The sequence below is a fragment of the Leptidea sinapis genome, chromosome 44, assembly GCF_905404315.1.
Source record: "Leptidea sinapis chromosome 44, ilLepSina1.1, whole genome shotgun sequence".
NCBI classification, from domain to species: domain Eukaryota; kingdom Metazoa; phylum Arthropoda; class Insecta; order Lepidoptera; family Pieridae; genus Leptidea; species Leptidea sinapis.
The window spans coordinates 7,246,055-7,272,115 of record NC_066308.1 but is presented as its reverse complement, the minus strand read 5'-3'; the positions used below and the strand labels follow the sequence as shown (position 1 = coordinate 7,272,115).

The 26,061-nt window shown below is 37.2% G+C and overlaps 1 protein-coding gene across 2 annotated transcripts; it reads right to left on the bottom strand.

Annotated features, from left to right (window-relative positions):
- Positions 1-1,539: 1,539 nt before the first annotated feature.
- Positions 1,540-25,909, bottom strand: LOC126977223 (leucine-rich PPR motif-containing protein, mitochondrial-like). 2 transcript variants are annotated; one of them, XM_050825945.1, is made up of 16 exons: positions 25,733-25,909; positions 25,325-25,642; positions 24,454-24,610; positions 23,754-23,863; positions 21,848-22,079; positions 20,137-20,343; positions 19,314-19,527; positions 17,863-18,075; positions 12,477-12,697; positions 11,039-11,209; positions 10,172-10,330; positions 8,833-9,047; positions 6,001-6,174; positions 4,569-4,791; positions 2,219-2,441; positions 1,540-1,906 (listed from the first exon to the last, which is right to left on the bottom strand). In XM_050825945.1, the coding sequence occupies exons 1-16, from the start codon at positions 25,852-25,854 to the stop codon at positions 1,728-1,730; spliced, it is 3,138 nt and encodes a 1,045-aa protein (XP_050681902.1). In that variant the 5' UTR covers positions 25,855-25,909; the 3' UTR covers positions 1,540-1,727. The 2 variants fall into 2 exon arrangements, with proteins under 2 accessions (XP_050681902.1, XP_050681903.1); XM_050825946.1 differs by lacking the exons at positions 12,477-12,697; positions 17,863-18,075; positions 19,314-19,527; ... (4 more) ...; positions 25,325-25,642; positions 25,733-25,909 and having other exon boundaries at positions 11,064-11,202.
- Between the last annotated feature and the right edge of the window lie 152 nt (positions 25,910-26,061).

Genomic DNA, 26,061 nt, shown 5'->3' with positions numbered 1-26,061 from the left:
CTCCAAAGTTCATTCAGTTTATATAACTGTATTGCTAATGTGTCTTTTTTATGAAAATAAGGGACGAGACGAGCAGGACGTACAGCTGATGGTAATGGATACGCCCTGCAGATAAATATGCAGTGCCGCTCAGGATTCTTGAAAAACCCCAAAAATTCTGAGTGGCAATACAACTGCTCTCGTCACCTTGACACTTAAGATGTTAGGTCTCATTTGCCCAGTAATTTCACTAGCTACGGCGCCCTTCAGACCGAAACACAGTAATGCTGACACATTACTGCTTCACGGCAGGAATAGGCGCCGTTGTGGTACCCATAATCTAGCCGGCATCCTGTGCAATAGTACCTAATAAAAATACCTAACCAGCAAATCAGACTTAACATCTTCTGTCTCAAGGTGACGACCGCAGTTGCAGTACCACTCAGCTTTTTTGATTTTTTCAAGAATCCAGAGCGGTACTGCATTGTAATGGGCAGGGCGTATAACTTACTATCAGCTGAACGTCCTTTTTTTATATGAGAGGGGGCAAACGGGCAAGAGGCTCACGGGATGGGGAGAGGTGAGGCAACCGCCCATGTTGTTGAGGATGTCCAACCTCAACAACAGGTGTGTCAAGAAATGCGTTGCCGGCCTTTAAGGTGGGAGTATGCTTTTTTCTTGAAGGTCCCTAAGTCGTATCTGTTCGGGACGATCGCCGCCGGTAGTTGATTCCACAAAGTGGCTGTGCGAGGCAAGAAATTTCGAACAAAACGCGCGGTTGTGGAATGCCAGACGTCTACGTGATGCAGATGGTACTTTGAACGTAATGTCCGGTGGTGGAATTCGGCCGCTGGAATCAACCCGAAGAACTCCTCTGAGCACTCCCCGTGATAAATGCGGTAGAAGATGCAGAGAGAACCCACATCTCTACGCAATGCTAAAGAATCAAGCCGATCTGACGTCCTGCTCGTTTCATGACCGATGGCGAGAATTTTTATCTTTCCAAGTGTTTAGTGGATACTGTTTCCTTAAAAAAGCATTGTCATGACTATGAATAAAAGCGTTTCGTTCTACCTTGGAAACTTTTCGTATCTGGGTGACGACAGCAAACAGTTGACAGCTTGCAAACGGCACTTTTGATTGGTCTCTGGATGTCTGTCTAGACCTAACGTCACTAAAATGGCGGCCTGACAATAGTTAGCTTTTAATATACTAGTGTCATCCAACGGATAATTTAATGAAGTAGGAGTTACTTTGCGGAAATCCATAAATATCCAAATCATTTGAGTTTTCTTTCGCCAATATTTGTCTTTAAACAATTCGACACGTGTTTCGCCTCTAGACGAGGCATCCTCAGGACGTGTTGTCTCACGACAATATAGATATATGACTCGTGCCAGATTTTGGTGAGTTGACACGTGTCGGATTGTTTAAAGACAAATATTGGCGGAATTAACATTAAAGAAAACTCAAATCATTTGGATCCAACAGATACTAAATCGTTCGATCTGAAGTAGAGTAGTTATCATAAATCCATGTTTCGATAAATAATTCACAAAATTAACATTAAAACATATTATTATATTTACAAAAATATCACAGATACAACAAATTTTAATCACACTAGCAGTCACATTGAACATTGCCAGTTTATGAATAACCCATAATTTAAAAGACATCTGAAATGTAATCTGTAGATTCTAAAATACAAAGGCCATGAAAGAACGCAACTAAACAAATATCATTTATTAATTAGAGGCGGATTTTGAGTATTTGTTTAATAGTAAGCTTAGTTCGGCTGGCACGGGTTTCTTGTTAGCCTCACACAAAGCACAGATGTTCCGTATAAACTTTTGTGAAGGAACTATTTCAGCTTCTTGCATTCGGTCCCATAGAGCCAAAGCGTCCTTCCAGTTGTCGTCACGTTCTGTAAAAGTTATAAAAATTTTAAATAGATCATTCATATTCATCATATAAATGTTTGCACCTACGGGGATTCGAACCCGGGACCTCTACTTCAGTAGGCAGGGTCACTAACCACTGGGCTATAAAGGTCGTCAAATATATTCTATCACATGACAAGAACGTCACTTCAAATACAAAATTTTGTACTTACTAAGAAATAAATATTATTAAATTAAACGATAGTTTTATTACTTTGTTACGTTCATAAACAGTTTCCTTTAATATCAGCACTAAGCTAAAATAAGTCACGTCAAGAAAATTAGATCATACTTACGATATACATTGAGGATCAGACAATAGATCTCCTCGGGGTCGATATAGCGCAGGCCTCTGGAACATTCCGCGATGGCTTCGAGGGCGTCGAGATTCTTCTCGTCGGCGAACCGCTCACAGTAGCGCAACAGCGCTTCCGGGTGGATCTTGGTTTGTGGCTCCAGAAACTGCTTGCGGAGGGTCTTCCTGTATCCGACGTCGGCTAGAGCGGCTATCAGCGAGAGCTATAACAGTACGGTTTTTTTAGTCAAATCAAAATGAAAACTATTTAACTATACTATATACGGCACTGGAGGTCTATTTCCAAAATCGAAAGCCGTAGTTTCGGTCCGAAACGAAAGATAGTCGAACTTCGAATTAAATCCTATTACCAAAGTACTTCGGATCCGAATAGTGCGGATGGATTTCGTTTCGGAACCACAACCATAAAAAGTAAATGTCAATTGAATTTGGGAATAAGGTAAACGAAAGACAAAATGTCTAATCGCGAACTTCGTATCGATTTTCGGATCCGAAACACTTTCGTCATAGGGAAATATGTACGATCCGTCAACCGAAACATCGTATTTCGATTTTGGTAATGGGGCTCCTGACCTCTACTATTAACCACTGGACTGGCGGCTGTCAAAGTGCTTTTGTGCCTGTTTGACATCCGCCATTTTGGCGCTGTTAGCCATAGTGAGAGTCTGCGGTACTAAAACTATTGATGTCAACCTCAGCTAAACAAACATCGATAGATAGTGGGAATCTATTTACAAAAAAAAATACTTGTCTACTTTATTACGTTGTATCCTGAAGTATAAATAACACGGAAAACGAACGAAATTAATTCAAAATGCAATAATACTTAAGAGTACTGAACGCTTCTCTCGAATTATACGGCAAAATTAGTTCTCTGGACGCTCGCGAGTGGCGCATCAAATAGGCACAAAAAATTGCTGTCAAACATATGAAACACCCTGTATTTATAAAGGTCATTGATATTCGGTATATTAATAATACCATAAGATGAAGCGTGTTTCGGAAAAGGCTTTAATATATTATGAAATGTTGGTGATTTACTTATCCGGAACCTAACTTTTTTGACTTAGAGATACCTATATATTCGCGATACAAATAATTCAGTATTTAAAATTTCATTACATATGACAATTCATACGATGAGCGGACCCGGGGTACTTTATTATATTATGGCAAAACAATCAGCATATATGTATCTGTATATAACGTCAAACTCCTTTTTTATAACCAAAATTTACTTATGTAACGAGTAAAGTGAAGAGAGGAGCGGTTGTCTGAGAGGTGGCGCTAGTATAGCGGTGGGAAGTGTGAGACGAGTAGAGGAGATTCGAGGAGAGAGGGTGAGGAGACCAGAAGGGTATACGAGAGCTGCACTAAAAGTATCGGGAATGGAATATTTCCACTATTCCAGTCATAGTAAAATCTTTTTAATTGAAAACCCCTTGGTTTTAAAAGTCGAATATCATTTATTCCACCAAATATATTATATCTCCAAAACCGGCCATGTTGCGAGTGCAGAATGGTATGCTAGCATTTGTTTGCCACAGGTCGTTTTTGAACTCCGTAAAGAGAACTGCAACCGCAGCATCATCCTCCATCACGACAATGCGAGTTCTCACACCGCGCACAGAACAAAAGAGTTTTTAGAGAAAGAAAACATTGAATTATTAGACCCTCCGCCGTACAGCCCCGACCTAAGCCCTAATGATTTCTATACTTTCCCTAAAATAAAGAATAAATTGCGTGGTCAGAGATTTTCATCACCTAAAGAAGCTGTGGACGCCTACAAAATGGCCATTTTGGAGACCCCAACTTCCGAATGGAATGGTTGCTTCAATGATTGGTTCCATCGTATGGAAAAATGTGTCAAATTTCGCGGAGAATACTTCGAAAAACAATAAATACATTTTTAAATAGTAATGTTGTGTCACTTCCTTGATTCCCGAAATTTTCAGTGCCGCCCTCGTATAATGTCTTGCTCGGGATTCAATTAATTATTCTGCGGTGTTAAAGTGTTGTTAAATAACTACGAGAGTCTATATTTGAAAGTTAAAAGTTATAATTGTAAAATCTGAAATACATATAGTGATTTGTGATGGAAAACTGTTTTTACTTTCCATGACCGCTTTACACTTATTTCTAGAATTCTTGCGTCAGTTAATAGCAAAAGAGCTAAAGATCACGAATGAACATTTGAGTAATTGTATAGTAACTTGTCAAATCAACAACGTTTAGTAAAACAAAGAAGAATGGTTTTGTCCTAGCCTGTGAAATTTTATTTTAATACTACCAACCAGTACTAGTCTGGCAAATGATCACAAGAGACCCACCTGCATGTCGCTATTCCCGTGCACCTTTTTGCACACGTTGAGGATGGTCTGCACCATCTTGCTGTACTTCTCGATGACCTTCTCGTTAAGAAGGAACGTCTCCTCTCCCTTGCCTTCTCCAAGAACCTTCATTATTCTGCACAGCAGCTCGTGTTTTAGGGGCGTCTTCTTGTACAGCTGCGAGAGGCGCACAAACTCATCCACTGCTTCTTGGTAATTCTCTCTAAAAAAAAATTATTAGATTAAGCAGTAATTACAGGAATTGAGTGAAATCTTTGATAAAATATTTTATATCACTTTCTTGGTAGCTTATCTTTATCATTTCGAACTTAGATCACATTCATAATATTTTTATATTAGAAGGAAAAACGGGCAAGTTGCTCATGATATCAGTCGGAAGACGTCCACTGCTAAACAAAGGCCTATCCCAACTATCTCCACGACAATCGGTCCCGCGTCGCCCTCATCCAACGTATTCCGGCAATTTTGACTAGACCATGAAGTGAATAATGAATGAATGAATTTAAAGAAAAAAAATCACAGAAAGTGACTCAATTAATAAAAATTTAAAACAAGAGATTGTATACCGGCCTTTGAAGTGGGAATATGCTCTTGTGGAGGACATACATTATCCCTTGACATAAACACGGGTGTTTCCAGCTCCAGTTTCTATCCCGAGTAGGAGAGGAAATAATTGTAAGCCAGAGAGGATACCTGTGTCTCAGTCAAATAGAGCAAAGCCAAGAGAGATAATTACACCGTGTTCTCTCTTTAGGCCTTCTATTTAGATTCAAACAAATACTCTTTTATTTAGATTAGAATGAATAAAGTTGAGCATAAACTTATCCTGATTTTGAAGAATACTACACAGCCTAAAAATTTTTACTGATCGCAACGGGATTCAGGCCTAAAATACACCACCACATTGGTAATAATTATACCATTCTTATTAGCTTAAAAAGCTTTGTACAGAAAATATTGTGATTGCTCAGTCCTTTCTCTGTAGGTATATGCTGTAAATAATCTGAAATAGGATTACCCGCAATTCACGATAATGGTGCTTGCAAGGCCATCTAAAGTAAGTGACAATTTAACGGATAAAGCTAGGGCAATATAGAGTACTAGAGTACTATATACATTTAGTGTCATAGATGACACTAAATGTAAAGAATATAAGGATTAAGGAGTATTCCTTTTTCTTTTTTTTAAGAAGAGTCGCCAATAGCAGAATTTGAATAACCCCATCAAAGTCAATGCCAGTATCAGATGGTTCCATTTTAAATCACTTATTGACACCACATGATGAATGATCTGAAAATGCGCCATATTGCGCCACAACACAACAAATCACTATGAACACTCCGCGACATATCAGAAGTCGCCCCAACACAGCAATATGAACTTAGCTTAATAAATTGAATAAAATACGCACGTTTTAAGATAGGCTCTGACAAGAGGCCCCAGCATTACGTTGGTGGGCTTGCAGTAGTTATGTGCCAGCAGTGTCTCGAGCATGCGACGCGCGTCCTCGGGCGTACCCTGCGCCGACACCGCGTCCAAAAGTCGCCAGCAGTTCATCGATATACTGTTACCGCCCATTATACGTCTGTAAATACGAAAAAATTCAAATATTTTTATTCAAAATAGGATGTGACATCACTTACTTAAATGATTTATTAATACGGCTTTACTCACGTTTTTGTCGGTGTCGGTACCGACTAGTACGACTTTACTCAGAAGAGGTGGGACGTTATCGCGAACCCACCACACTCACCCTGATGAAGGACTTCCGAATGGTCCGAAACTAGTCGGTACCGACACCGACAAAAACGTGAGTAAAGCAGCACTAGTAAATAATTTAATTACTCACAAAAGTTTTAATAACTTAAGTGATATCACTTATTGAAAGTCAAAAACTACCACTCATTCCAAAACGAATGCCTCAGACCTGAGAAGAATGGGCGCAACAAACTCAGCGGGCTTTTTTTTCATCAAAAAAATAGGTTTAAATAGTAATATTGTACAACTAAACTTATTATTTAATAGCCTGGGGGCGGCGGTGGTATCACTGAGAAAGTCATTTATGTTATAGTAAACTTTACCACACAAACGTTTTTTAACAATTCTTTTGAATAACGTAATACTTTTGTTTTGAACATTTATTTTTTATTTTCTTTTCTGGGATCTTGTTGTAAAAGCATATACCTTGCCCCACAAAAGACTTACTAACTCGACTTAGCCGAGTAATAGGCATTATAAGTTTATGTCTGTTCCTGGTGTTAACATTATGTTTATGACAGTTTCTAGCAAATTTACTTATGTGTCTATGAACATACATTACATTATCAAGAATATATGTTAAGAATACAAGTTAAATGGCGACTTAGACTAAACTGTGAATGAAATAAATTATGAATAGTAATAATTAAGTTTATCTATACTTCACATCGGAAGACGCAGTGTTAGTAGGCCCCCCACAAGATGGACCGACGATCTGGTCAAGATCGCCGGAATACGTTAGATGAAGGCAGCGCAGAACCGATCGTTATGGAAATCTTTGGGGGAGGCTTTTGTCCAGCAGTGGACAACTTCCGGCTGATGATGATACTTCAAATTCAATTAGGATTCCATTATTCAAAATAGGATTTAAAATCACTCAATGAACGTCAAAAAACTACCACCCATTCGATATAGTATGCCTCAGACCTGGGAAGAAAGGACGATAGAAACTCAGCGGGGGCGGTAGAAATTTATTTTCCTAATTTAGTTATTACATATGTAGTATCGTACATTAAAATTTATAATTAAATAGCCTAAGGGCGTTCCCCCTTAATCTGTAGTATCATTGAAAATAATTTATGTTACAATAATCTTTACCACACAACTAAACAATTCTTAATTAATATTGCTTTTTTATTTGTTTGAACGCGCTAAATTCTGGATCTATCACACGAATTTTAAATTCTCAGGCACATGATAGCCATATGTCAAATTAATATTGAATTTTCGGAAGACAAGCCCTCAACTGGTTTATCCGCGTTCGCTGTCGTAATACGTAATTACTAAGTTTTACAAAGATAATTTATTCTATATGTTTCTTTCTTAGGTATTTTATGATATAAACTTTATTTTCGGATAAACCCGCGAGACAAAGGGAACAATAAAAGGCGTATTATGTCTTCTTAATATCATGTCGCCTAATCTGCTAATATCGATAACTTTAACTTTTTACAAATAACCTTAGTATAAAGTTTATACCTGAGAATATGCAAAATGTTGACTATATCGTTGACAACACTGTCAATACAATGATAATTGTGAAGTTTTACGAATGTAAGGCAGACTTGCAAATAAACCCGAGAAACGTTATACTTCCAAATACACCAAAAAAAATGTATATTTGTAGATAAACATTTTTCATATTCCTGGTTTATTCACTGGTATAACTTTATACCAAGTTTATTACACCAAACAGAATGGAGAAACAGCAAAGGTAGCAGGAAAACAAAGAATGGGGTTCCGGTGCTCTTAAAGAGGTTCGCCCGCAACCTGATGAGACTATACAGGGACAAAATAGGTACAATACGAGGTGTTGTCACCATCAGGTTGGTCACTGTCCCTTGAACAAGCATCTATCTAGCATAGGTGTAACAGACAGCCCTTTGTGCAGAGGATTCATGGAGGCAGAAGAAACACCAGAACACGTGCTTATGAAGTGCAAGAGTGTGGTCGAACAACGGGCACAAATACTCCAATCACCAGCATCGCTCCCGGATGCCTCCAGAAACTTTAAAAGACTGCTAGACTTCTGGAATGATCTGGGCTGGTTGGAGTAAGAAGACATATGAAAACGCACAATGGCCCAATTAAGAGGCTAACGGCCGTTCTCAATATACTATCTACAATAATCTGCTCTAGCTCTCAATAATCTGAAGCTGTCCCAATATACCCGATAAGTAATTCTTATCACCTTATATTGGGATGCGTGAAGTGCAATTTCCATACAAAGTTTATATCGCTGGTAAGCTATACGTCGTCCCATTGACAGACAGCGTGTACGGATAAGGTGAGTTACCGTCGATAAGTTTATTGGGACAGAAAAGTCAACGATAGTTACGAATTTTATCTCAAGTAAGAGATAGACTGAATATTAGGAATGACCGTAAGTGTGTAAACAGCCCAGCTAAACTAACTAACTAAACCAAGTTTATTTATCACGCCGTATATCTTCTATACTATTCCATATTCAATAGCTAAGTCCTACCTTCTCTTAGACTGCTCCTCGATCAAATTGAAAGCGCGATCCACTTTGTTCCTGTACACCATAAGAGTTGCAAAATCGATAATTTTGTACTCGTCGAGGACGAACCCTGGTGTGTTCTTGTTCAGGTCAGAGAGAGTTAACTCGGCCAAGTCCAACTCGCCAAGCTTCACATGTAGATCGAAGATGGCAGCTTTCATGCCCGCTGATATATATACCTATCAATCAATAGAGATATCTTTATTTACAGTAAAACAATTTAATTTAATTGCACAAATAAAATTTGAAAACAAAATTTTATGAACGATGCGGGACTCGAATCCACGACCTCTGGCGTTCCGTGCCAGTGCTCTGTTCGAGTGACGTATCGTCAATAAATCTTGTATGAAGTGAGGGTTATCACTTTAAAAACATAACAAATTGTTTAGAATTAAAAGAGCGATATCTCAAGTCAATTTCCTAATATGCAAATATTGGGGTTGATGATGTTATCAACTGCTGTAAAGCAGATCCTGTAGATGGAGCCACAACCTGAGAGTTGAACAAAGCATACAAGATTTTATGACGATACGTCACTCGAACGGTTACCTCAGTTGAGTCCCACATCGTAATCACTTTAAAAAACATAACAAATTGTTTAATTTAATTAGCTTATGAAATGAATTAGTATTGTTAATATCACTGTTCCATGTGATGATAGCTTCGTGAAAACTGAGATAGACAAATTCTGGAAGTATCTAGACCTATATAGCAAAGAGCCTCGACCATTATCTCATGAGGCTCTCGCTAAATAACTGGGTTAAGGGTCAGTGACAGAAGGTAGCTATTTAGGGAACGGCACGCCCTAAACCGGCGGAATTGTCGTGAACCTACGCCGGTCGGACTCTATTTTTGATGTGAAACATCTATAGCCGCACGTAAAACAGATTTCTGGCGTGGCGACGCGTGCCGTGGCGACGAGTCGCCTTGTCACAGTAATACCGTCCTCAGAGGCAACATCGAATATAACTATTACCGAAGTCACTGATTAAACGAATTAAGTAGTCACGATTTGAAATAAATTCGTTAATTTTTGTATTTAATGAAAATAAATGTTTATTCAATAAATAGTCATCGTTATCTGGAAAAAAATCGTAATATTTTATTTTATCATTATGACATATTTAGTTCCTATCACAATATGTTCTTTTCTGCATATTACTTTTACAAAATAATGTCGATGTTTCACATCTGCCAGGCGTCCCGTTACGGCTCACATTTTTTTTATATTTATGTTCATAATGTTGTTTTTTTATAAATATGTTATATAGATATATTCCAAGAAAAACAGGTTATATCTCACCCCCTCTTTCTCACACTTCTCTACAATCTCCCTCGCACCTTGCAGGTTATTCTCTCGGCAGTATTGCTGCAAGAGTTTACGTAGGACGCCTCGTGTATTCATGCCTTTAGCTTCTAGTTCATTCAAATGAGCCCGCAGTGATCCCTCGTTCATTTGTTTCTAGAAGAAAAAAGAAAGCTGCAATTGTGGGCTAGAAATTAGAATTGGGTTAATTGTGTTAATGGGATGTTGTTAACTTGAATTCCACCACCTCACGACACGCCATAAGTTAGGATATCATCGCTACCATCTGGATGTGTGGCGGTCCTCAACTGTGCGCTTTTCAAGGGGCTCTCTTCCACGTATTACAAAGCTGTGGAATGAGCTTCCTTGTGCGGTGTTTCCGGGTACCACAATGGGACAAGCGCGTACACCTTCCATTAAGGTCGGCAACGCTTCTGCAATGCCTCTGGTGTTGCAAGAGAATGTGGGCGGCAGTGATCACTTAACACCAGGTGACCCGTATGCTCATTTGTCCTCCTTTTTCCATAAAAAAAACAAGTAATCCACGTCTTCCTATAGAAATTATTTGATACTATTTCGTAACCAAAATAGCTGATATGTACAATACTTACTGATCTGGCGATACGATATACATTTTAATAATGTTACGATGCATTAACTTAAGTAAGAAAAGTGTTACGAAAAGAGATAATTTTTAGGGTTCCGTAGCCAAATGGCAAAAAACGGAAACCGGTAAGTAGTTTTTTTAATACGTCATAAATATTAAGCCTTCAAGAACTTTTATATTGTTACTTGCTGCTACGAAACCCTTCATGGGCGAGTCCGACTCGCACTTGGCTGCTTTTTTTTTATATGAACATTTACCGGATGCGGCATCTGTGGCACGTACATTTCACCCTCCTCTATCAATCGCTCGTCCGTTATCGCGACGAGAGCTTCCCGCAATGCGTCGCTGTTCTTGTAGCCGTCTGGTATCTTGGCCATGCAGATATCTGATGCGGTTGTTGATATCTTTAGATTTGTGGACATTAAAGCCTGGAAATTTTAATTGTTCTATGATATGAATATATTGTCAGTACAACTACTAAATCAACCTTTGTATGCTAGGTATATGAATCGCAATAATAGCTGTCTATGTATGGATGCCTTTTTCAAATCAAAATAGTTTTATTCGATTTATTGCGATCGTAGACCAAAATGCGAGAAGAAATAATGTATTCCTACTTAATATATGTAAATTCAATGTCCTGATGTTTGTTTCCAGTAAACTAATCAACGGATTTTAATGGGGATTACTTCGTGGAGTGCAGTTTAGTCCAACTTAGAGATATGATAGATTTTATTTCGATTTCAGGCCCATAATTATTTTTATTTCCAATATTTGTTTTGCATATATTTTCTACGAGAGAATTCATTGATCGAGAAATTTCAAACAACGACGAGCATATTTTACGAAATTATTCTTGATGTTATGAAATATTATTGACAAAGTCATAAAAAAACAGTATTCTATTTATTATGTACCTACAGATCGACGTCTGTCGGGTCAGCTAGTTGAAAATATGTCATCAAAAACACGGCTAAATGTAACATTGTCTTAAAATAGCTGATAAACCTTATTAAATGGTTATACTATAATATAATAATGTTCGAAATTTTCCACTTCAATGGTAGATATTTCATAACACTCCGAGGTGTCACTTCGGGTGATTAGTCGGTGTAACAGGTAGGTTTAGAACTTATTATACAAATAAATAAAGAAATAAACATAACGACTGTTAATTCTTAGTACATTTATCAAAATTTAATATACGTTCACAAAAATCGTCACCTTTTTGCTCTAAATAGTGATTTTCATTTTTACAACACAAGAAATAAGGGATTGTTTGTAACTAATTCTAGTAGGCTTCATAAGATACATAATAGCTTTAAGGGTAAATGTATACACTTCTATAATGAAGTCCCAGCCACTGTTCAGGCATTATCTATAAATAAATTTAAATACTCCACGGCTGAATATCTAAGTGATCGGACAGCCTGGAACTAAATTATGATTATTTAATTGTATATTATATATTTTATTAAAAAGAGCACAAAAAAGAATGCTGGGAGTTTCTTGCGCCGCTATTTCTCTCTCAAAGCGCTATTTGTTTCCGAAGTAGTAGGGTTAGAAATGTATCAAAAAATAATCAATTTTGAGAAAATAAATGCCTTTCATGCCTTTAAATTGTGTCCAAGTAAATTTGCAAGTAAACTTCTTTATTCATAGATACTTCAAATGAGTATAACTTTATCAACTCACTTTAGCAATGTTGAACAGATCACTCATATCATTCTGTGATCTCTTACTCCTCACCACCTTGGAGAGGAACCTGCCCGTCCAATCTTTACTCTTGTCCAAAGCTTTGGCGTTCATATCCTGTAGTATGTGTACCAGAGATTTCATATCATTACTCATAAAGTAACCTTTTACCAATGGATTAAGTAAAAGTTCCACATCAACTTTGCCTTCGAATAGTTCACCTGAAAAGTGCATGGTGATTTAGTGTTTTCTGTGATTATATCGGGCATTAAATTTTCCAGTGTCAATATACCTCCATTTTATTATGGAAAATAAAGCAAACGAGCGTACGGGTCACCTGGTGTTAAGTGATCACTTGCACTGTGGAGGATGATGGGGATGATATCCTTATGTGTAGCGTGTCGTGCGAAGGTGGAATTCGGCGGCAGGAATCAGTTGAAACAGCTCTTAATAATATATATTCCATTTTATAACATATCCTCTAGCTACCATAGAGTGTATCAGAATTCCTGACGTCGATATATGAAGTTCATCTTTTGTCAATTTGGAAGGAAGGACAAGTTGGCCTCTCAAGGAAAACTTCACTTCGGGTACGCTTGCTTTATGCCCATTAGCCTGACTTTGGGTCCATGTGCACTACTGTTGTTATGGGTACCAGTTCATTCTATCTGAAATGTACATACAAAGAAGAGCGGAAGAATCAAGCCATCTCCAATCAGTTTGAACACCTGTTGTAGGTATTACATAGAGATGTAATCTCTCTCCCCATATTCTACAACATACAACCACGGGAAAGTTATTAATTTTTGTGTAACAGAACAAGTTTGTAAGAATCATTTGTCAACTGCAATTTGCAGATACGACCGAAATGTTCATCACCAGTGGGAGGCTCCTTTGCACAGGATGCCGGCTAGTTTGTAGGTACCACAGCGGGGCCTATTTCTGCCGTGAAGCCGTAATGTGTAAACATTGCTGTGTTGCGGTCTGAAGGGCGCCGTAACTGGTGAAATTACTGGGCAAATGAGACTTAACATTTTATGTGTCAAGGTGACGAGCGCAATTGTAGTGCCGCTCAGAATTTTTGAGTATATCAAGAACCCTGATCGGAACTGCATTGTAATGAGTAGAGCGTATCAATTACCATCAGCTGAACGTCCTACTCTACTCGACCCATATTTTCATAAAAAAAATGAATTCAAGCTCTAAAGGTTGATGCATCCAATATATGATAATTTATATTTCTACAATTTATTTTTAATTACTTTCTATAAAATATGTGACATTTTAAACGCTTTTTACTTTGAACATTTGATTCATATATCGGATTTTTTTTTTATTGAATAGGAGGACAAACGAGCGTACGGGTCACCTGGTGTTAAGTGATCACGGCCGCCCACATTCTCTTGCAACACCAGAGGAATCACAAGAGCGTTGCCGGCCTTTAAGGAAGGTGTACGCGCTTGTTTTGAAGGTACCCATGTCGTATTGTCCCGGAAACACCGCACAAGGAAGCCCATTCCATAGCTTTGTAGTACGAGGGAGAAAGCTCCTTGAAAACCGCACTGTGGAGGACCGCCATGGAGACCAGACGACGCCCACCAGATGGTGGGGATGAAATCCTAACTTGTGGCGTGTCGTGCGAAGGTGGAATTCGGCGGCAGGAATCAGGTTAAACAGCTCTTCGGAACACTCCCCGTGACAAATGCGGTAGAAGACACACAATGATGCGACGTCTCTACGCAACGCCAAGAGATCCAGCCGTTCACAGAGCACTGAGTCCCCGTTGGATGCAGCACCTTCCAAACTAATTTGTTTTAGTATATAACAGCCAATTTTAAAATACTCTATAGTGACTGTTGAGTTTCATATATCCTTCTTCTTTCATAGCTCTACTTTTTCCGAGCAAATGGTAGATTCAGTAATTTAAAAGAAATATTAATTATAGTGACGATTCAAATGCACTAATTTTAGGCTTTATTGAAAAAAGTTTATTTGACTTCGACTTAGAGACCTTCAAGAGGATACTGTATCCTCGCGTATTAAGCGACCGAATTAAGGCGGTCGCGGACAGACCGATTTTGTATATGATACGGTCGCGTAGCAGAGGGCCGCGCGATCATCGCTTAGATACGAACGAACTGGTGTCGTGTTAACGTAACATATTAACTTTTTAATAATTATACTTCACGAATTAAATACTTTTAAATACCTACAGTCTACTTTTTAACTGATCGCCAAGATTTCCCACCTTCAATATCATCGCACTGGGCGCTTACACATTTTTTAACCTCGAACACCGACAATTTACGTCTTAATGCGAGGTCGTACCTCAATATTCACAAAAGATTTCTTAGAGAGTCGATTACATTATAAAGCAATGAAAATACTTCCAGATTGATAATACTTAAAGAAATTTTTGAACAGAACAGAATATTTATATATAATTTGAAATATCCAATAAAAAATTTGGAAGTCTCTTCACAAAAAATAAACATTGGATATTTTTATACCAAGCTCTGTAGTACCGATCGGTGGCAGATCACAGCCCTGGTTCGATGCGTCAGTTAAAGCAGCATCTGACTGCAAAAAACAGGCGTATCGAACTTGGGTTGCGGCGCTGTGCTCAAAGGATCCGAACTGCAAAGTTCTGAAGACGAAATATAACCGTGCCTCCAGATTTTTTAAGCGGCAAATCGCCCGTGCGAAATCGAAGCACGTCGTCAAAATTGGCGAGCAGCTTTCCAGTTACCCGACCGGAACACGCAAGTTCTGGTCGTTGTCGAAAGCTGCTCTTGGTAACTTCAGCCAGCCGTCCATGCCGCCGTTGCACATGAGGAATGACACCCTGGCCCATACGGCAAAAGAGAAAGCCGATCTCCTGTGCGCTCTTTTGGCCTCCAACTCGACTCTTGACGACAACGGAAAAACACCGCCGACCATCTCGCGGTGTCAGAGCTCTATGCCAGAAGTACAGTTCAGACAGAAAACTGTTAGGCGAGCTCTGTTTTCGTTGGACGTCAGGAAGTCGAGCGGGCCGGATGGCATTTCTCCAATCGTGCTTAGAACGTGTGCCCCTGAGTTGACGCCGGTGCTAACGCGTTTATTCCGGCACTCTTATTCCAAAGGCGTAGTCCCTGACTCATGGAAGTCAGCCCTTGTCCATCCGATCCAAAAAAAAGGAGACAGTTCGGATCCGGCAAACTACAGGCCTATTGCTATTACCTCCCTGCTCTCCAAAATCATGGAGAGCATAATTAGCCGTCAGCTCTTGGTATACCTAGAGGGTCACCAGTTGATCAACGACCGACTATACGGGTTTCGCCATGGTCGGTCGGCAGGTGATCTTCTGGTATACCTAACACATAGATGGGCTGCGGCTATTGAAAGCAAGGGGGAAGGCCTGGCAGTTAGGCTGGATATAGCGAAGGCCTTTGATCGTGTATGGCATAAGGCGCTCCTCTCTAAACTTCCATCATTTGAGCTTCCCGAGAGCTTGTGCAAGTGGACCTCCAGCTTCCTCACTGGGCGCAGCATACAGGTCGTTGTCGACGGACATTGCTCGAACCCAAAGCCCGTGAATGCTGGAGTGCCCCAAGGCTGTGTGCTATCTCCTACGCTGTTTCTTCTGCATATCAATGATATGTTGGACACCTCCAACATTCATTGCTATGCAGATGACAGCACTGGTAATGCCGTATACACGGGCCATGCAGGTCTCTCTCGGGAAATCGTCGACCAGTGCCGGGAGAAACTTGTGTCTTCTGTCGAGTCCTCTCTTGAGAAGGTCGCGGAATGGGGAAAATTGAACCTTGTCCAATTTAACCCCCAGAAGACCCAAGTTTGCGCGTTTACCACTAAAAAAACCCCATTTGTCGTATCACCGCTCTTCGACAACACTTCCCTCAAAGCCTCGCCTAGTATCGGAATACTGGGTCTCGAAATCTCGAGCGATTGCCAATTTCGTGGTCATCTGGAAGGCAAAGCCAAATTGGCTTCAAAGAAACTGGGCGTCATTAATAGAGCACGGCAATACTTCAAGCCCACATACTAGCGCTCTACAAAGCGCAGGTCCGGCCACACATGGAGTATGGCTGTCATCTCTGGTCTGGCGCACCCCAGTATCAGCTTGATCCATTTGACCGCGTGCAACGCAGAGCAGCTCGAATTGTCGGGGACCCAGTGCTCTGTGAACGGCTGGATCACTTGGCGTTGCGTCTTCTACCGCATTTATCACGGGGAGTGTTCCGAAGAGCTGTTTAACCTGATTCCTGCCGCCGAATTCCACCTTCGCACGACACGCCACAAGTTAGGATATCATCCTCACCATCTGGATGTGTGGCGGTCCTCCACAGTGCGGTTTACAAGGAGCTTTCTTCCACGTACTACAAAGCTGTGGAATGAACTTCCTTGTGCGGTGTTTCCGGGACGATACGACATGGGTACCTTCAAAAAAAGCGCGTACACCTTCCTTAAAGGCCGGCAACGCTCCTGTGATTCCTCTGGTGTTGCAAGAGAGTATGGGCGGCGGTGATCACTTAACAACAGGTGACCCGTACGCTCGTTTGTCCTCCTATTCCATAAAAAAAAAATTGGATTCAAAAATCTCTGAATTTTCAACGAAAAGAACATTCTTTTTTTTATTTAATAGATATAGAGATATATAATAGATATAGACTTTTCTAAAACTTAAACCGAACAATTATTTAACTTAATATGTAAATTTTGAATAAACAAAAGAAAATCAGTAAAATAAATGCCCATTTAGTTAGCTGCCCAGCTTAGTCACATGATCAACATAAATATTGTATCATTGTTTGTAGCGTTTACAATCCTAGTCAGACGGCGCCTTAGGTAATTTTTACTTTAATAATAGTAAAAAAAAACTAAATAGCAAGCTTTATATAAAATTCAAGTAAAAAAATAGAAAATAAATTTAAATTGAAAATAGTGTAAAAAAAATATATTTTATTGAAAAAAAAGCGTGGGATGTAGAAGAATTATTACTTTAATAATATCTTGAAAATCGTGCTTTTTAATTTTTTTAAACTATTATTTATTTTTAATTTTTTAGTTAAATTTTCAATAAAAGCGTATTTTTAAAACTATTAAGTACTTAAACATCAATTCCTGCCTTATCGAATCGACTATAGATGAAAACTATATAAATTAACAAAAATCATATTTTGCAAATTGAAAAATTGAATAATTTTATCAAATTAGTGTAATGTCATCGGTTCTCGATAAATCTACAGTTTCAACGAAATCTAGCCGTTTAAAGTGGGTCAAAATCGCGCCCAAAGAAGTCGGTTACAAACATACAAACATACAGGTGAAGCTAATATAAGGCGTATAAAAAAATATCAATTGAATATCAGAAATAACATACATATCTCACTTGCAGCTCGCAGTTGGCCACCATTTAATAGGGTTTCCATCATTGGAGTTAGCACAGTGCTGACAGTGAGGCCGGTTTCCAGAAACTTCTTCATCAAATTCTGTGGTGAAGTGAAGCTCACGTGTGGTAATATGTACTCCATAATTGTCTCATGGTCAGGCTTAACATCCATTGATACCATTGTCGATAATGTGTTAATTATACCTGAAAATATTTATGTTCTAGTTTAATACATTATTGATTGGCAATTTGGTAGGCGTTTGTCAGGATTTAACAGCCAGTTTCAACCTCAATGACACACAATCAAAAATATTTGGATGCACAATAACGAATTTTCTAGAAACTAATAATCTTTATGCCTACTACTCGGTTCAGTTGGATTAATAAAACTTTTCTTTCGTGATGCATTTGCTTTTACAGAATACCACAAAATGTAAAAAAAAGTATTGCGAAATTTAAAATAAGTGTTAAAAATAGGAGTAGAAACCTTCAAAGATTTTTGGCTTCAAGTTAATGAGACGAATGTAAATTTCGGGAAGATGATAATTGTAGGTTTAAGTAATGATTATAGTAATACAATGTTTGTTAATTATTTTTCATTTTATTCGTATATCTTACATAGATTCATTCTGACTCAGAGCTTACATTTTCGATAAATGATACAAGTGCTTATGCTAACTGAAGTATGAAATAAATACTTTGGTCTAAGTATGCTCAATATATCTTTGAACTACTGGGTCAATGACTATTTTTGATCTTGTTGTTGATACAGTGCGACTGCTGCACACTTTCAAATTAAATTTGGCGTCCAAAAACTCAATCAACGGAATCGCTGTATCCGATGCAAAATTTACATTAAACCTCTGCATATGAAGTCCTGGTGCATTTGCTAAAATGACACATGATTTCAACCGCTATGAAAGACATTACTATCACCACTACCATTATTATTTTCACCTGGTGTCGACGTATTACGTCGTGCCCATGACGTCAAAATATATTAAGGTATACTCGCGTCATACATAAGACAATCTCTTCTTCAGCTATGATCGCCTGGTACCAAAACACTTTATAATGCTTCCTATCTCATTTTCTCCCACGAAATCTTATGAATTTATGTGTGCCTGTCTGTTTGTTTCGTTTCTTCGACTTTCAAATCACAATGATGCTCAAGAAATTTATTTTCTTGCGCCTGTTCTTCTTGGGTCTGTGGCATATCTTTTCGAATGGGTAGTAGTTTTATAAATTCATTAAGTGATTTTAAATTTCATTTTTAATAAAAAGTGTTTGAGTTAGAAATTTGTGTTTTAAATTAAAACTACTAGCTTTTCGAATGGTATTTTATATGCCTTAACTTTGCCTGCACTAAATAGAATACGGACCTGACTGTACCTGGGCCTGTATGTACTAGGGCACCATAACAAACAAAACACCTATATTACCTTTCTCTCCATAAGTTTTAGATGTATGTAGAAATATTGGCCAGAAGTAATGAGGTCTAAGTGGCATTCCCAGCTGCTTCATTCGCGTGAACAAATCCAAAGCCAACGCGACCTTGCCCTGTTGTAAGGCACACTCACAAGCATTCTGCAGCGCTATCGGATTTCTACCGCTTGCCATCAGATATTGGGTTATAAGGCCTATAACACTAGAAGGCTGAAAATTAAAATTAAAATCTAGATTTTTTTATGAAAATAAGGGACGAGACGAGCAGGACGTTCAGCTGATGGTATTTGATACGCCCTGCTCAGTACAATACTCAGAATTATTAAAAAACGTCACCTTGAGACATAAGATGTTAAGTTTCATTTGCCCAGTAATTTTACTAGCTACGGCACCTTTCATACCGAAACACAATTGCAGAAATAGGCGCCGTTTTGGTACCCATAATCTAGCCGGCATCCTGTGCAAAGGAGCCTCCCACTGATATATATTGTGCTAAGAAGAAAAGATATTGTGGAACCTTTTGCCTTTTACACTATTTCCATAGAATTAGGTACGTGTGACAAGCTACGTCTTACACTCGCAATTTGAATGTCCCTTTGTGATAGTGTGTCTGCATTGCTCAAAGTCAAATAAATTTATTCAATTAGGGTTGAACTAAGCGCTTTTGAATCGCCACAATCTTTCTAGACATATGAATGATCTAAGGGTAAAAGTATACACAACAAAACCCGGTAATAAAATTTCCCCTTCGCCCCCTCTAACACAAACAAAAAAAACATGAAGTATCCCCCACACTTATCAAATCTTTTTATTCCTTACCATAGATGCTTTGACACAATCTCTAACCAAACTTCTTCCATGCAGACCCTTATCATCTTTAGGACCAAATGAAGGCAACGGCAAACACTTATAGATCTCAAGTGCAACGACGGGATGATTTTGAAACACCAATAGTGTGGATACACTTTGCATGTATGGAGATATCGATGGAGACTTTAGTATTTGTTCTGGTAAGTATTTCAATATCTGAAAATATATGACAGTATTATACAAAACGTAAGTAATATATAGTTTAGCCATGTGGAATAAATCTCCAATGGAATCCCGCAACAGAAAAGGCCAGTGACAGAAAGATGTGGATAAGAATGAAAGAATATTGTACCTAAATTTAAGTAATATGTACACAATTAGTTATTTTATAAGTGATAACTCTCACTACAAGTGAGAAATTACACCAAAGAAATTTAAAAACAAAATTTATGAACGAGACGGGACTCGAACCCTCCACCTCTGGCGTTCCTCTTCCACTGAGCCAACCATTTGAGTGACGTAAAGTTCATAAATTCTTATATGTATTTGTTCAACTCTTGGGTTGTGGCTTTATCTACAGGGTCTACTTTACAGGTGATTGCGGGTTCGAGTCCCGCATCATTAAAAAATAACAAGTTGCTTAGATGTGAAAGAGCGAAATCTCAATTTAATTTCCTATTAAGCCAATATTAGGGTTTAGCATGTTGCATGTGTAGATGAAGCCACAACCTGCTCTTTGCTCTTAATAGTGATTTTCATTATTATAACACTAGAAATAAGGGATTGCTTGTAACTAATTCTGGTAGGATTCATAGGATACATCATAATAGCTTTAAGGGTAAATGTATACACTTCTATAATGAAGTCCCAGCCACTGTTCAGGCATTATCTATAAATAAATTTAAATGTTTTATAAAAAAAATGGCTCTGTCGTAAATCCTATTACTCCACTGCTGAATATCTGAATGATCGGACAGCCTGGGACTAGATTGTGATTATTTTATATCGATAGAAATGACTGTACAATATTGTATATTTTTATTGAAAAGAGCGCAAAAAAAAGAATGCTGGGAGAGTTTCTTGCGCCGCTTCTTCTCTCTCAGAGCGCCATTTGTTTCCGAAGCGGTAGTAGTATCTAGTAGTTATTAGAAATGACATCAAAAAGAATTCTAAAGTAATCAATTTTGAGAAAATAAATGCCTTTTATGCCTTTTAACCCGAGAGCTGAACAAAAACATATCAAGATTTATGAACTTTACGTCACTCGAAACATTTAAAGCTTTTTTACTTCAATAAGTGAGATAATATTGTATTTTGAATAAAAAGATTTGACTTCTTATGAAATAAATATGAAAACACTGTAGTAAATATAAATTAATATTCAGATAAAGTTCGTATTTTATGAAATTTGTTCATAAAATTTGTGTGCGATGCGGGAATCGAACCGGCGACCTCTAAACTTCCGTGCAAGCGCTCTTACAAATGAGCCAGCCGTTCGAGTGATGTCTCGTTGATAAATTTTGAATGCTTTGTTCAACTCTCAGGTTGTGGCTTCATATACAAGATCTTACCTACAGTTAATAACCTGCTCATCCCCAATATTTTTCATATTAGGAAATTGACTTGAGATGTCGGTCTTGCAAATCTATTTGTTCATCTTATCTTCTAATCAAATTGTTTACATTTGTTCACTATTAACAAAATAGAAAGCATTACTTACTGTTGGAATTGGTTCATAATTATTACTAAATGCTGCATTTTTAACAATAGTCATGATATGAGACTCTCCAAACTGTACACCTGCCTGACGAGCCTTATCTAATTCTTCAAGTAATAAGCTGTTTTTATTATTACATGCATAAACACATGCAGTAGCCGTATATGTGTCCACTGAGTTTTCAATCTTTAACGAATTCATCATTGTTATTACTTCTTCTATGCTATCAAGTTTTCTGTAACAACATGATTATTGTTATGTTGATAAAAAAAAAGTATGCAAGTAGATTTGAGAATACTTTACTCCACACACAAGATGATGCAAGGTATGTGGTAAACACTTATCATTTAGGGGTATGAAAAATAGATGTTGGCCGATTCTCAGACCTATCCGATATGCACACAAAATTTTATACAAATCGGTTGAGCCGTTTCGGAGGGGTTTGGTAACTAACACATGGACACTAGAATTTTATACAAGATAGGCTGCAACTCCATGAGGGTGTGTACTCAGCATGTTAAGCATAAATTAATAACAATGCAAATACAACAGTAATAGCGATTTTAAAACTTACTTTAGGTAATGTAGTATTATAAAAGAAAAAGATAGAGAGAATATATATTTGGACAAATAGAAGTGAATAATTATGGTAGTTAAATTAAGATGCTTTTTTAAAAATTTAAACTAATTAAGGAATTTATATAAACTAGATTTCCATTTACAAACAGATGAACTGTGGATGTCAGGTACTTCACTGATTTCGAGTAGTAGTGCATTGTAATGACGACAAATTCTATAGATAGGGTTATGGAAGGACACGTTATTATTGCAGAACGGAATGATAAAAGGCTGTTCATGTCTTGAAGACCGATTGGGAACTCTTAGATGAATATTCGACAAGAGGGAAGTAGAAATTGTGCCATCCAGTATTTTGTATAAAGTCGTTAGGCCATGCAATTTGCGACGACTCTCAGGCTCAGTAACTTGAAGTGAGCCTTTCCTCATATGTAGTCAGCTCCCTTTTTAGACCAAACATATCAGTATATGTATTATATTGTGGTGACCAGACAATGGAGGCGTACTCGATATGCCACAATAAGTAGAACCACAGGAAGTGGGAATGATACGGAGAAGAACACTTCTGAAGAACTTCTTAAAATGAGATATAAATATGTAAACTGGTTATTCTATATTGTACATGCTTAAGCATATTAGTTACCCTTCCTTCCTTAAACTGAAAAGCTTTTTGATATCTTATTTCATGGAAGAGGAGAAGAAATAAGAATGGGTGATCTGATGTGAATAATAATTATCATAGCCCACATTCTCCTGCAACATCAGAATATTCTTAAGTTTTTTTTTATATGTATGTAATTTACAAGACTGTAGTCTGTAGGATAGCTCATTTCCAAGTTTTCTTTTCAAGAAAATGATTGATTTTAATTTAAATACGGGATGTGACAAGCAGGACATTCAAATGATGGTAATACACCGTGCCCATTACAATGCAGTGCCGGTCAGGATTCTTGAAAAGCCAAAAAATTCTGAGTGGCACTACAATTGCGCTCGTCACCTTGAGACATAAGATGTTAAGTCTCATTTGCCCAGTAATTTCATTTGCTACAGCGCCCTTGGGACCACAACGCAGTAATGTTTACATATTACTACTTCACTGCAGAAATACATGCCGTTGTGGTACCCATAATCTAACAAGCATCCTATGCAAAGGTGCCTCCCACTGGTACACTTGTTGTAACCCCTTCAAATTGATATAAAATCTTAAATGTAACAAAACATTAGTTGTATATTTTGTAGTCAACATATCTGGATAGGGTAAGTAATCAAACCCCTGGAAATTAAATGGTAAACTTATGACAGTCATGTGTTGTAAGTAATAATTGTTACTAACCCTCCTTTACCATAGCATATGATAAGGGAGTTGAAGGTATCTTCAGTTGCAGGCATTCCCAATGACTTCATGTTTAAAACTACTTCAGTTGCTTGATTGACATCCCCAAACTACAACAGAAATAAAATATTAAGTATTATAAAGTTTAACCTTTCCGTTCAAGGAAACTCTGATCGTATGGTATGCTTGAGATCGTCGCTATTTTAGTGCAAGGGCAGCGTGCTGTCAATACGTATTATTTTATGTGTATTAATAGATTGTTTATAATTAGGATGATTTGAGTGAATGTATCTGAAAGCTATTGAAACAAGCTATAATACTATGTAAAATAAACCATCTTGTAAACAAAATAAAGGTCAGAACTTAGTGAGGGAATAGTGTGCCATATGGCACTCTTGGTTTAAGTGTATCTGAAAAATCTAGTGTCCTGGGGCAATACTGATTTCCGAAGGTTTAACTTTACACATAATATAACTTTGAATTAAGAATTTATGACCTTCCAGGCTGTATGGTTTGTAACCTTGACTACAAAGTTATGGGTAGTGAGTTTAAATCCCCACAGGGGCTAACATATTATGAAGAATTTAATTTTTTCTGACCTAGTCATGCATGTATTTATGTATATATATATATATATATATATATATATGTGTCATTTTATAATGCTATAAGTAAAAAAGAGTTGTATAACAACCCATACCTCAGCTATAACTTTCAACAAAAGTTCAAAAGTAGTGGAGTTTGGTTTGACAGGTAACATCTGCTGAATAAAACTGCTGGCTTTGAGTGGACGCTTATTTTCTTTATAAACCTTGAGAAGTTCATTATAATAATCAACATCAAACTTGGCATGTGATCTGTAAAAAAGACCTTTTTATTTATTATGGGTATGTATTTCAAATGGCATCTCAAGATACAATCCATGATCATATTGTTGTATGTTTTATGCATGGTTTTGAAGAAACCGAAAACCATACAAATGATTATGAATTATGTTTTGAGGCACCTTGTGGAATATAGATCAAAGACTTAATAATAATAGTACTATTATTAAAATGTTTGTGAATTATTTATTACAACATTACAGTAAGTCTCATGAAGAAAATGAGGGCATAGATTTAAAATAAATAGTTGGCAAATTTCAATTTATACAATAAATTTATTATTTACCTATGAAAATAATCCTTAAATTAAAAAAAAACAAGCAGTGTGTAACCTTAAAAGTGAAATCTAAGACAACTTCAAATAGAACAAAATTCAATATAAATAGAACAAAAGTTTGTTTGACTTTTCGAATTATGTGTTTCTTATGTTTTTAAAATTGAAAATTAAATACAAATAAAAAGTTACAACTATATTTTAACTGAAAATAAATATTGTTTTTGAATTGTGTTTTAACTCAAATTTATATTTGATTATTTTATTATTTACTATCATTGCTAGCCCAAGCGAGATACTTCATGTTTGTAGCTATAGATTTAATAGTAACATTAGCATGTGTATGACTGGTGTTAATAACATGTTGTAAGAGAGTTTGGAAACAGTTATGTTTTTACTTCATAAATACATACTTTATAGTGTTCCAAACCTCTTCTAGCAATAAGTTTCTTGATGATGGTGCTTCATCTGGCAATAATTCAGAGCAGCATCTAATTAATAGTAAATCTTGCTTTTTAGTTGAGAATTTTGTTTCTTTAATCTTATCAATAACTCTTAATAAATCATTTTTATAAACACGATTTTTCTGATGAATATCTGATGACAACCCAGATATAAGCTTCTCCAAAAGCTCTTCAGAATTCATAGAATTGTTGATTACATTTCTGCTTTTGGAGAATTCACTGGGAAATTGAGTTTTCCGTCCTGGGCCCTTATTAGCACTCAGACATCTGTAAAAATATAAAGAAAATAACGAAAAATGTGAATATAAAAAAAATAATAAAACAACAGTATTTTTATTCAACTAATTTAACTATAACCTGCTAGATTTGATGTTGCAACTGCAAAATAGAGGTTTATTTATTATTGTATTAAGTGGAATTTTTAAAGTAACTATTGATCTAAGAGAACTGGAAACTTTAAAATAATGTCTGGACAACATTTCAAAAAATTTAAATTTACATAAGACCAAAAACTTGATCAAAAACAAATCTGAAGTGAACTTTAGTACAAATTAGCACTTAGCAGACATGACATTACTGACAAGTGACTAATGACAGTTTTTTCTTTTTTTTTCGCTTATAGTAATGACACTATATATAATTTTAAGTTTTATCAACACAGCGTCACGTGATGGAGATTGCTATAG

What these genes read in the sequence shown, in the direction of transcription:
- LOC126977223 (XM_050825945.1), bottom strand. Translation starts at nt 25,854, where the DNA reads ATGTTGTCCAGACATTATTTTAAAGTTTCCAGTTCTCTTAGATCAATA. An exon ending in ATTGTGTCAAAGCATCTATG is followed by an intron (nt 19,528 to 20,136) that starts GTAAGGAATAAA and finishes TTTAATTTTCAG; the next exon opens with CCTTCTAGTGTTATAGGCCT. An exon ending in GCGAGCTGCAAGTGAGATAT is followed by an intron (nt 12,698 to 17,862) that starts GTATGTTATTTC and finishes TGCACTTTTCAG; the next exon opens with GTGAACTATTCGAAGGCAAA.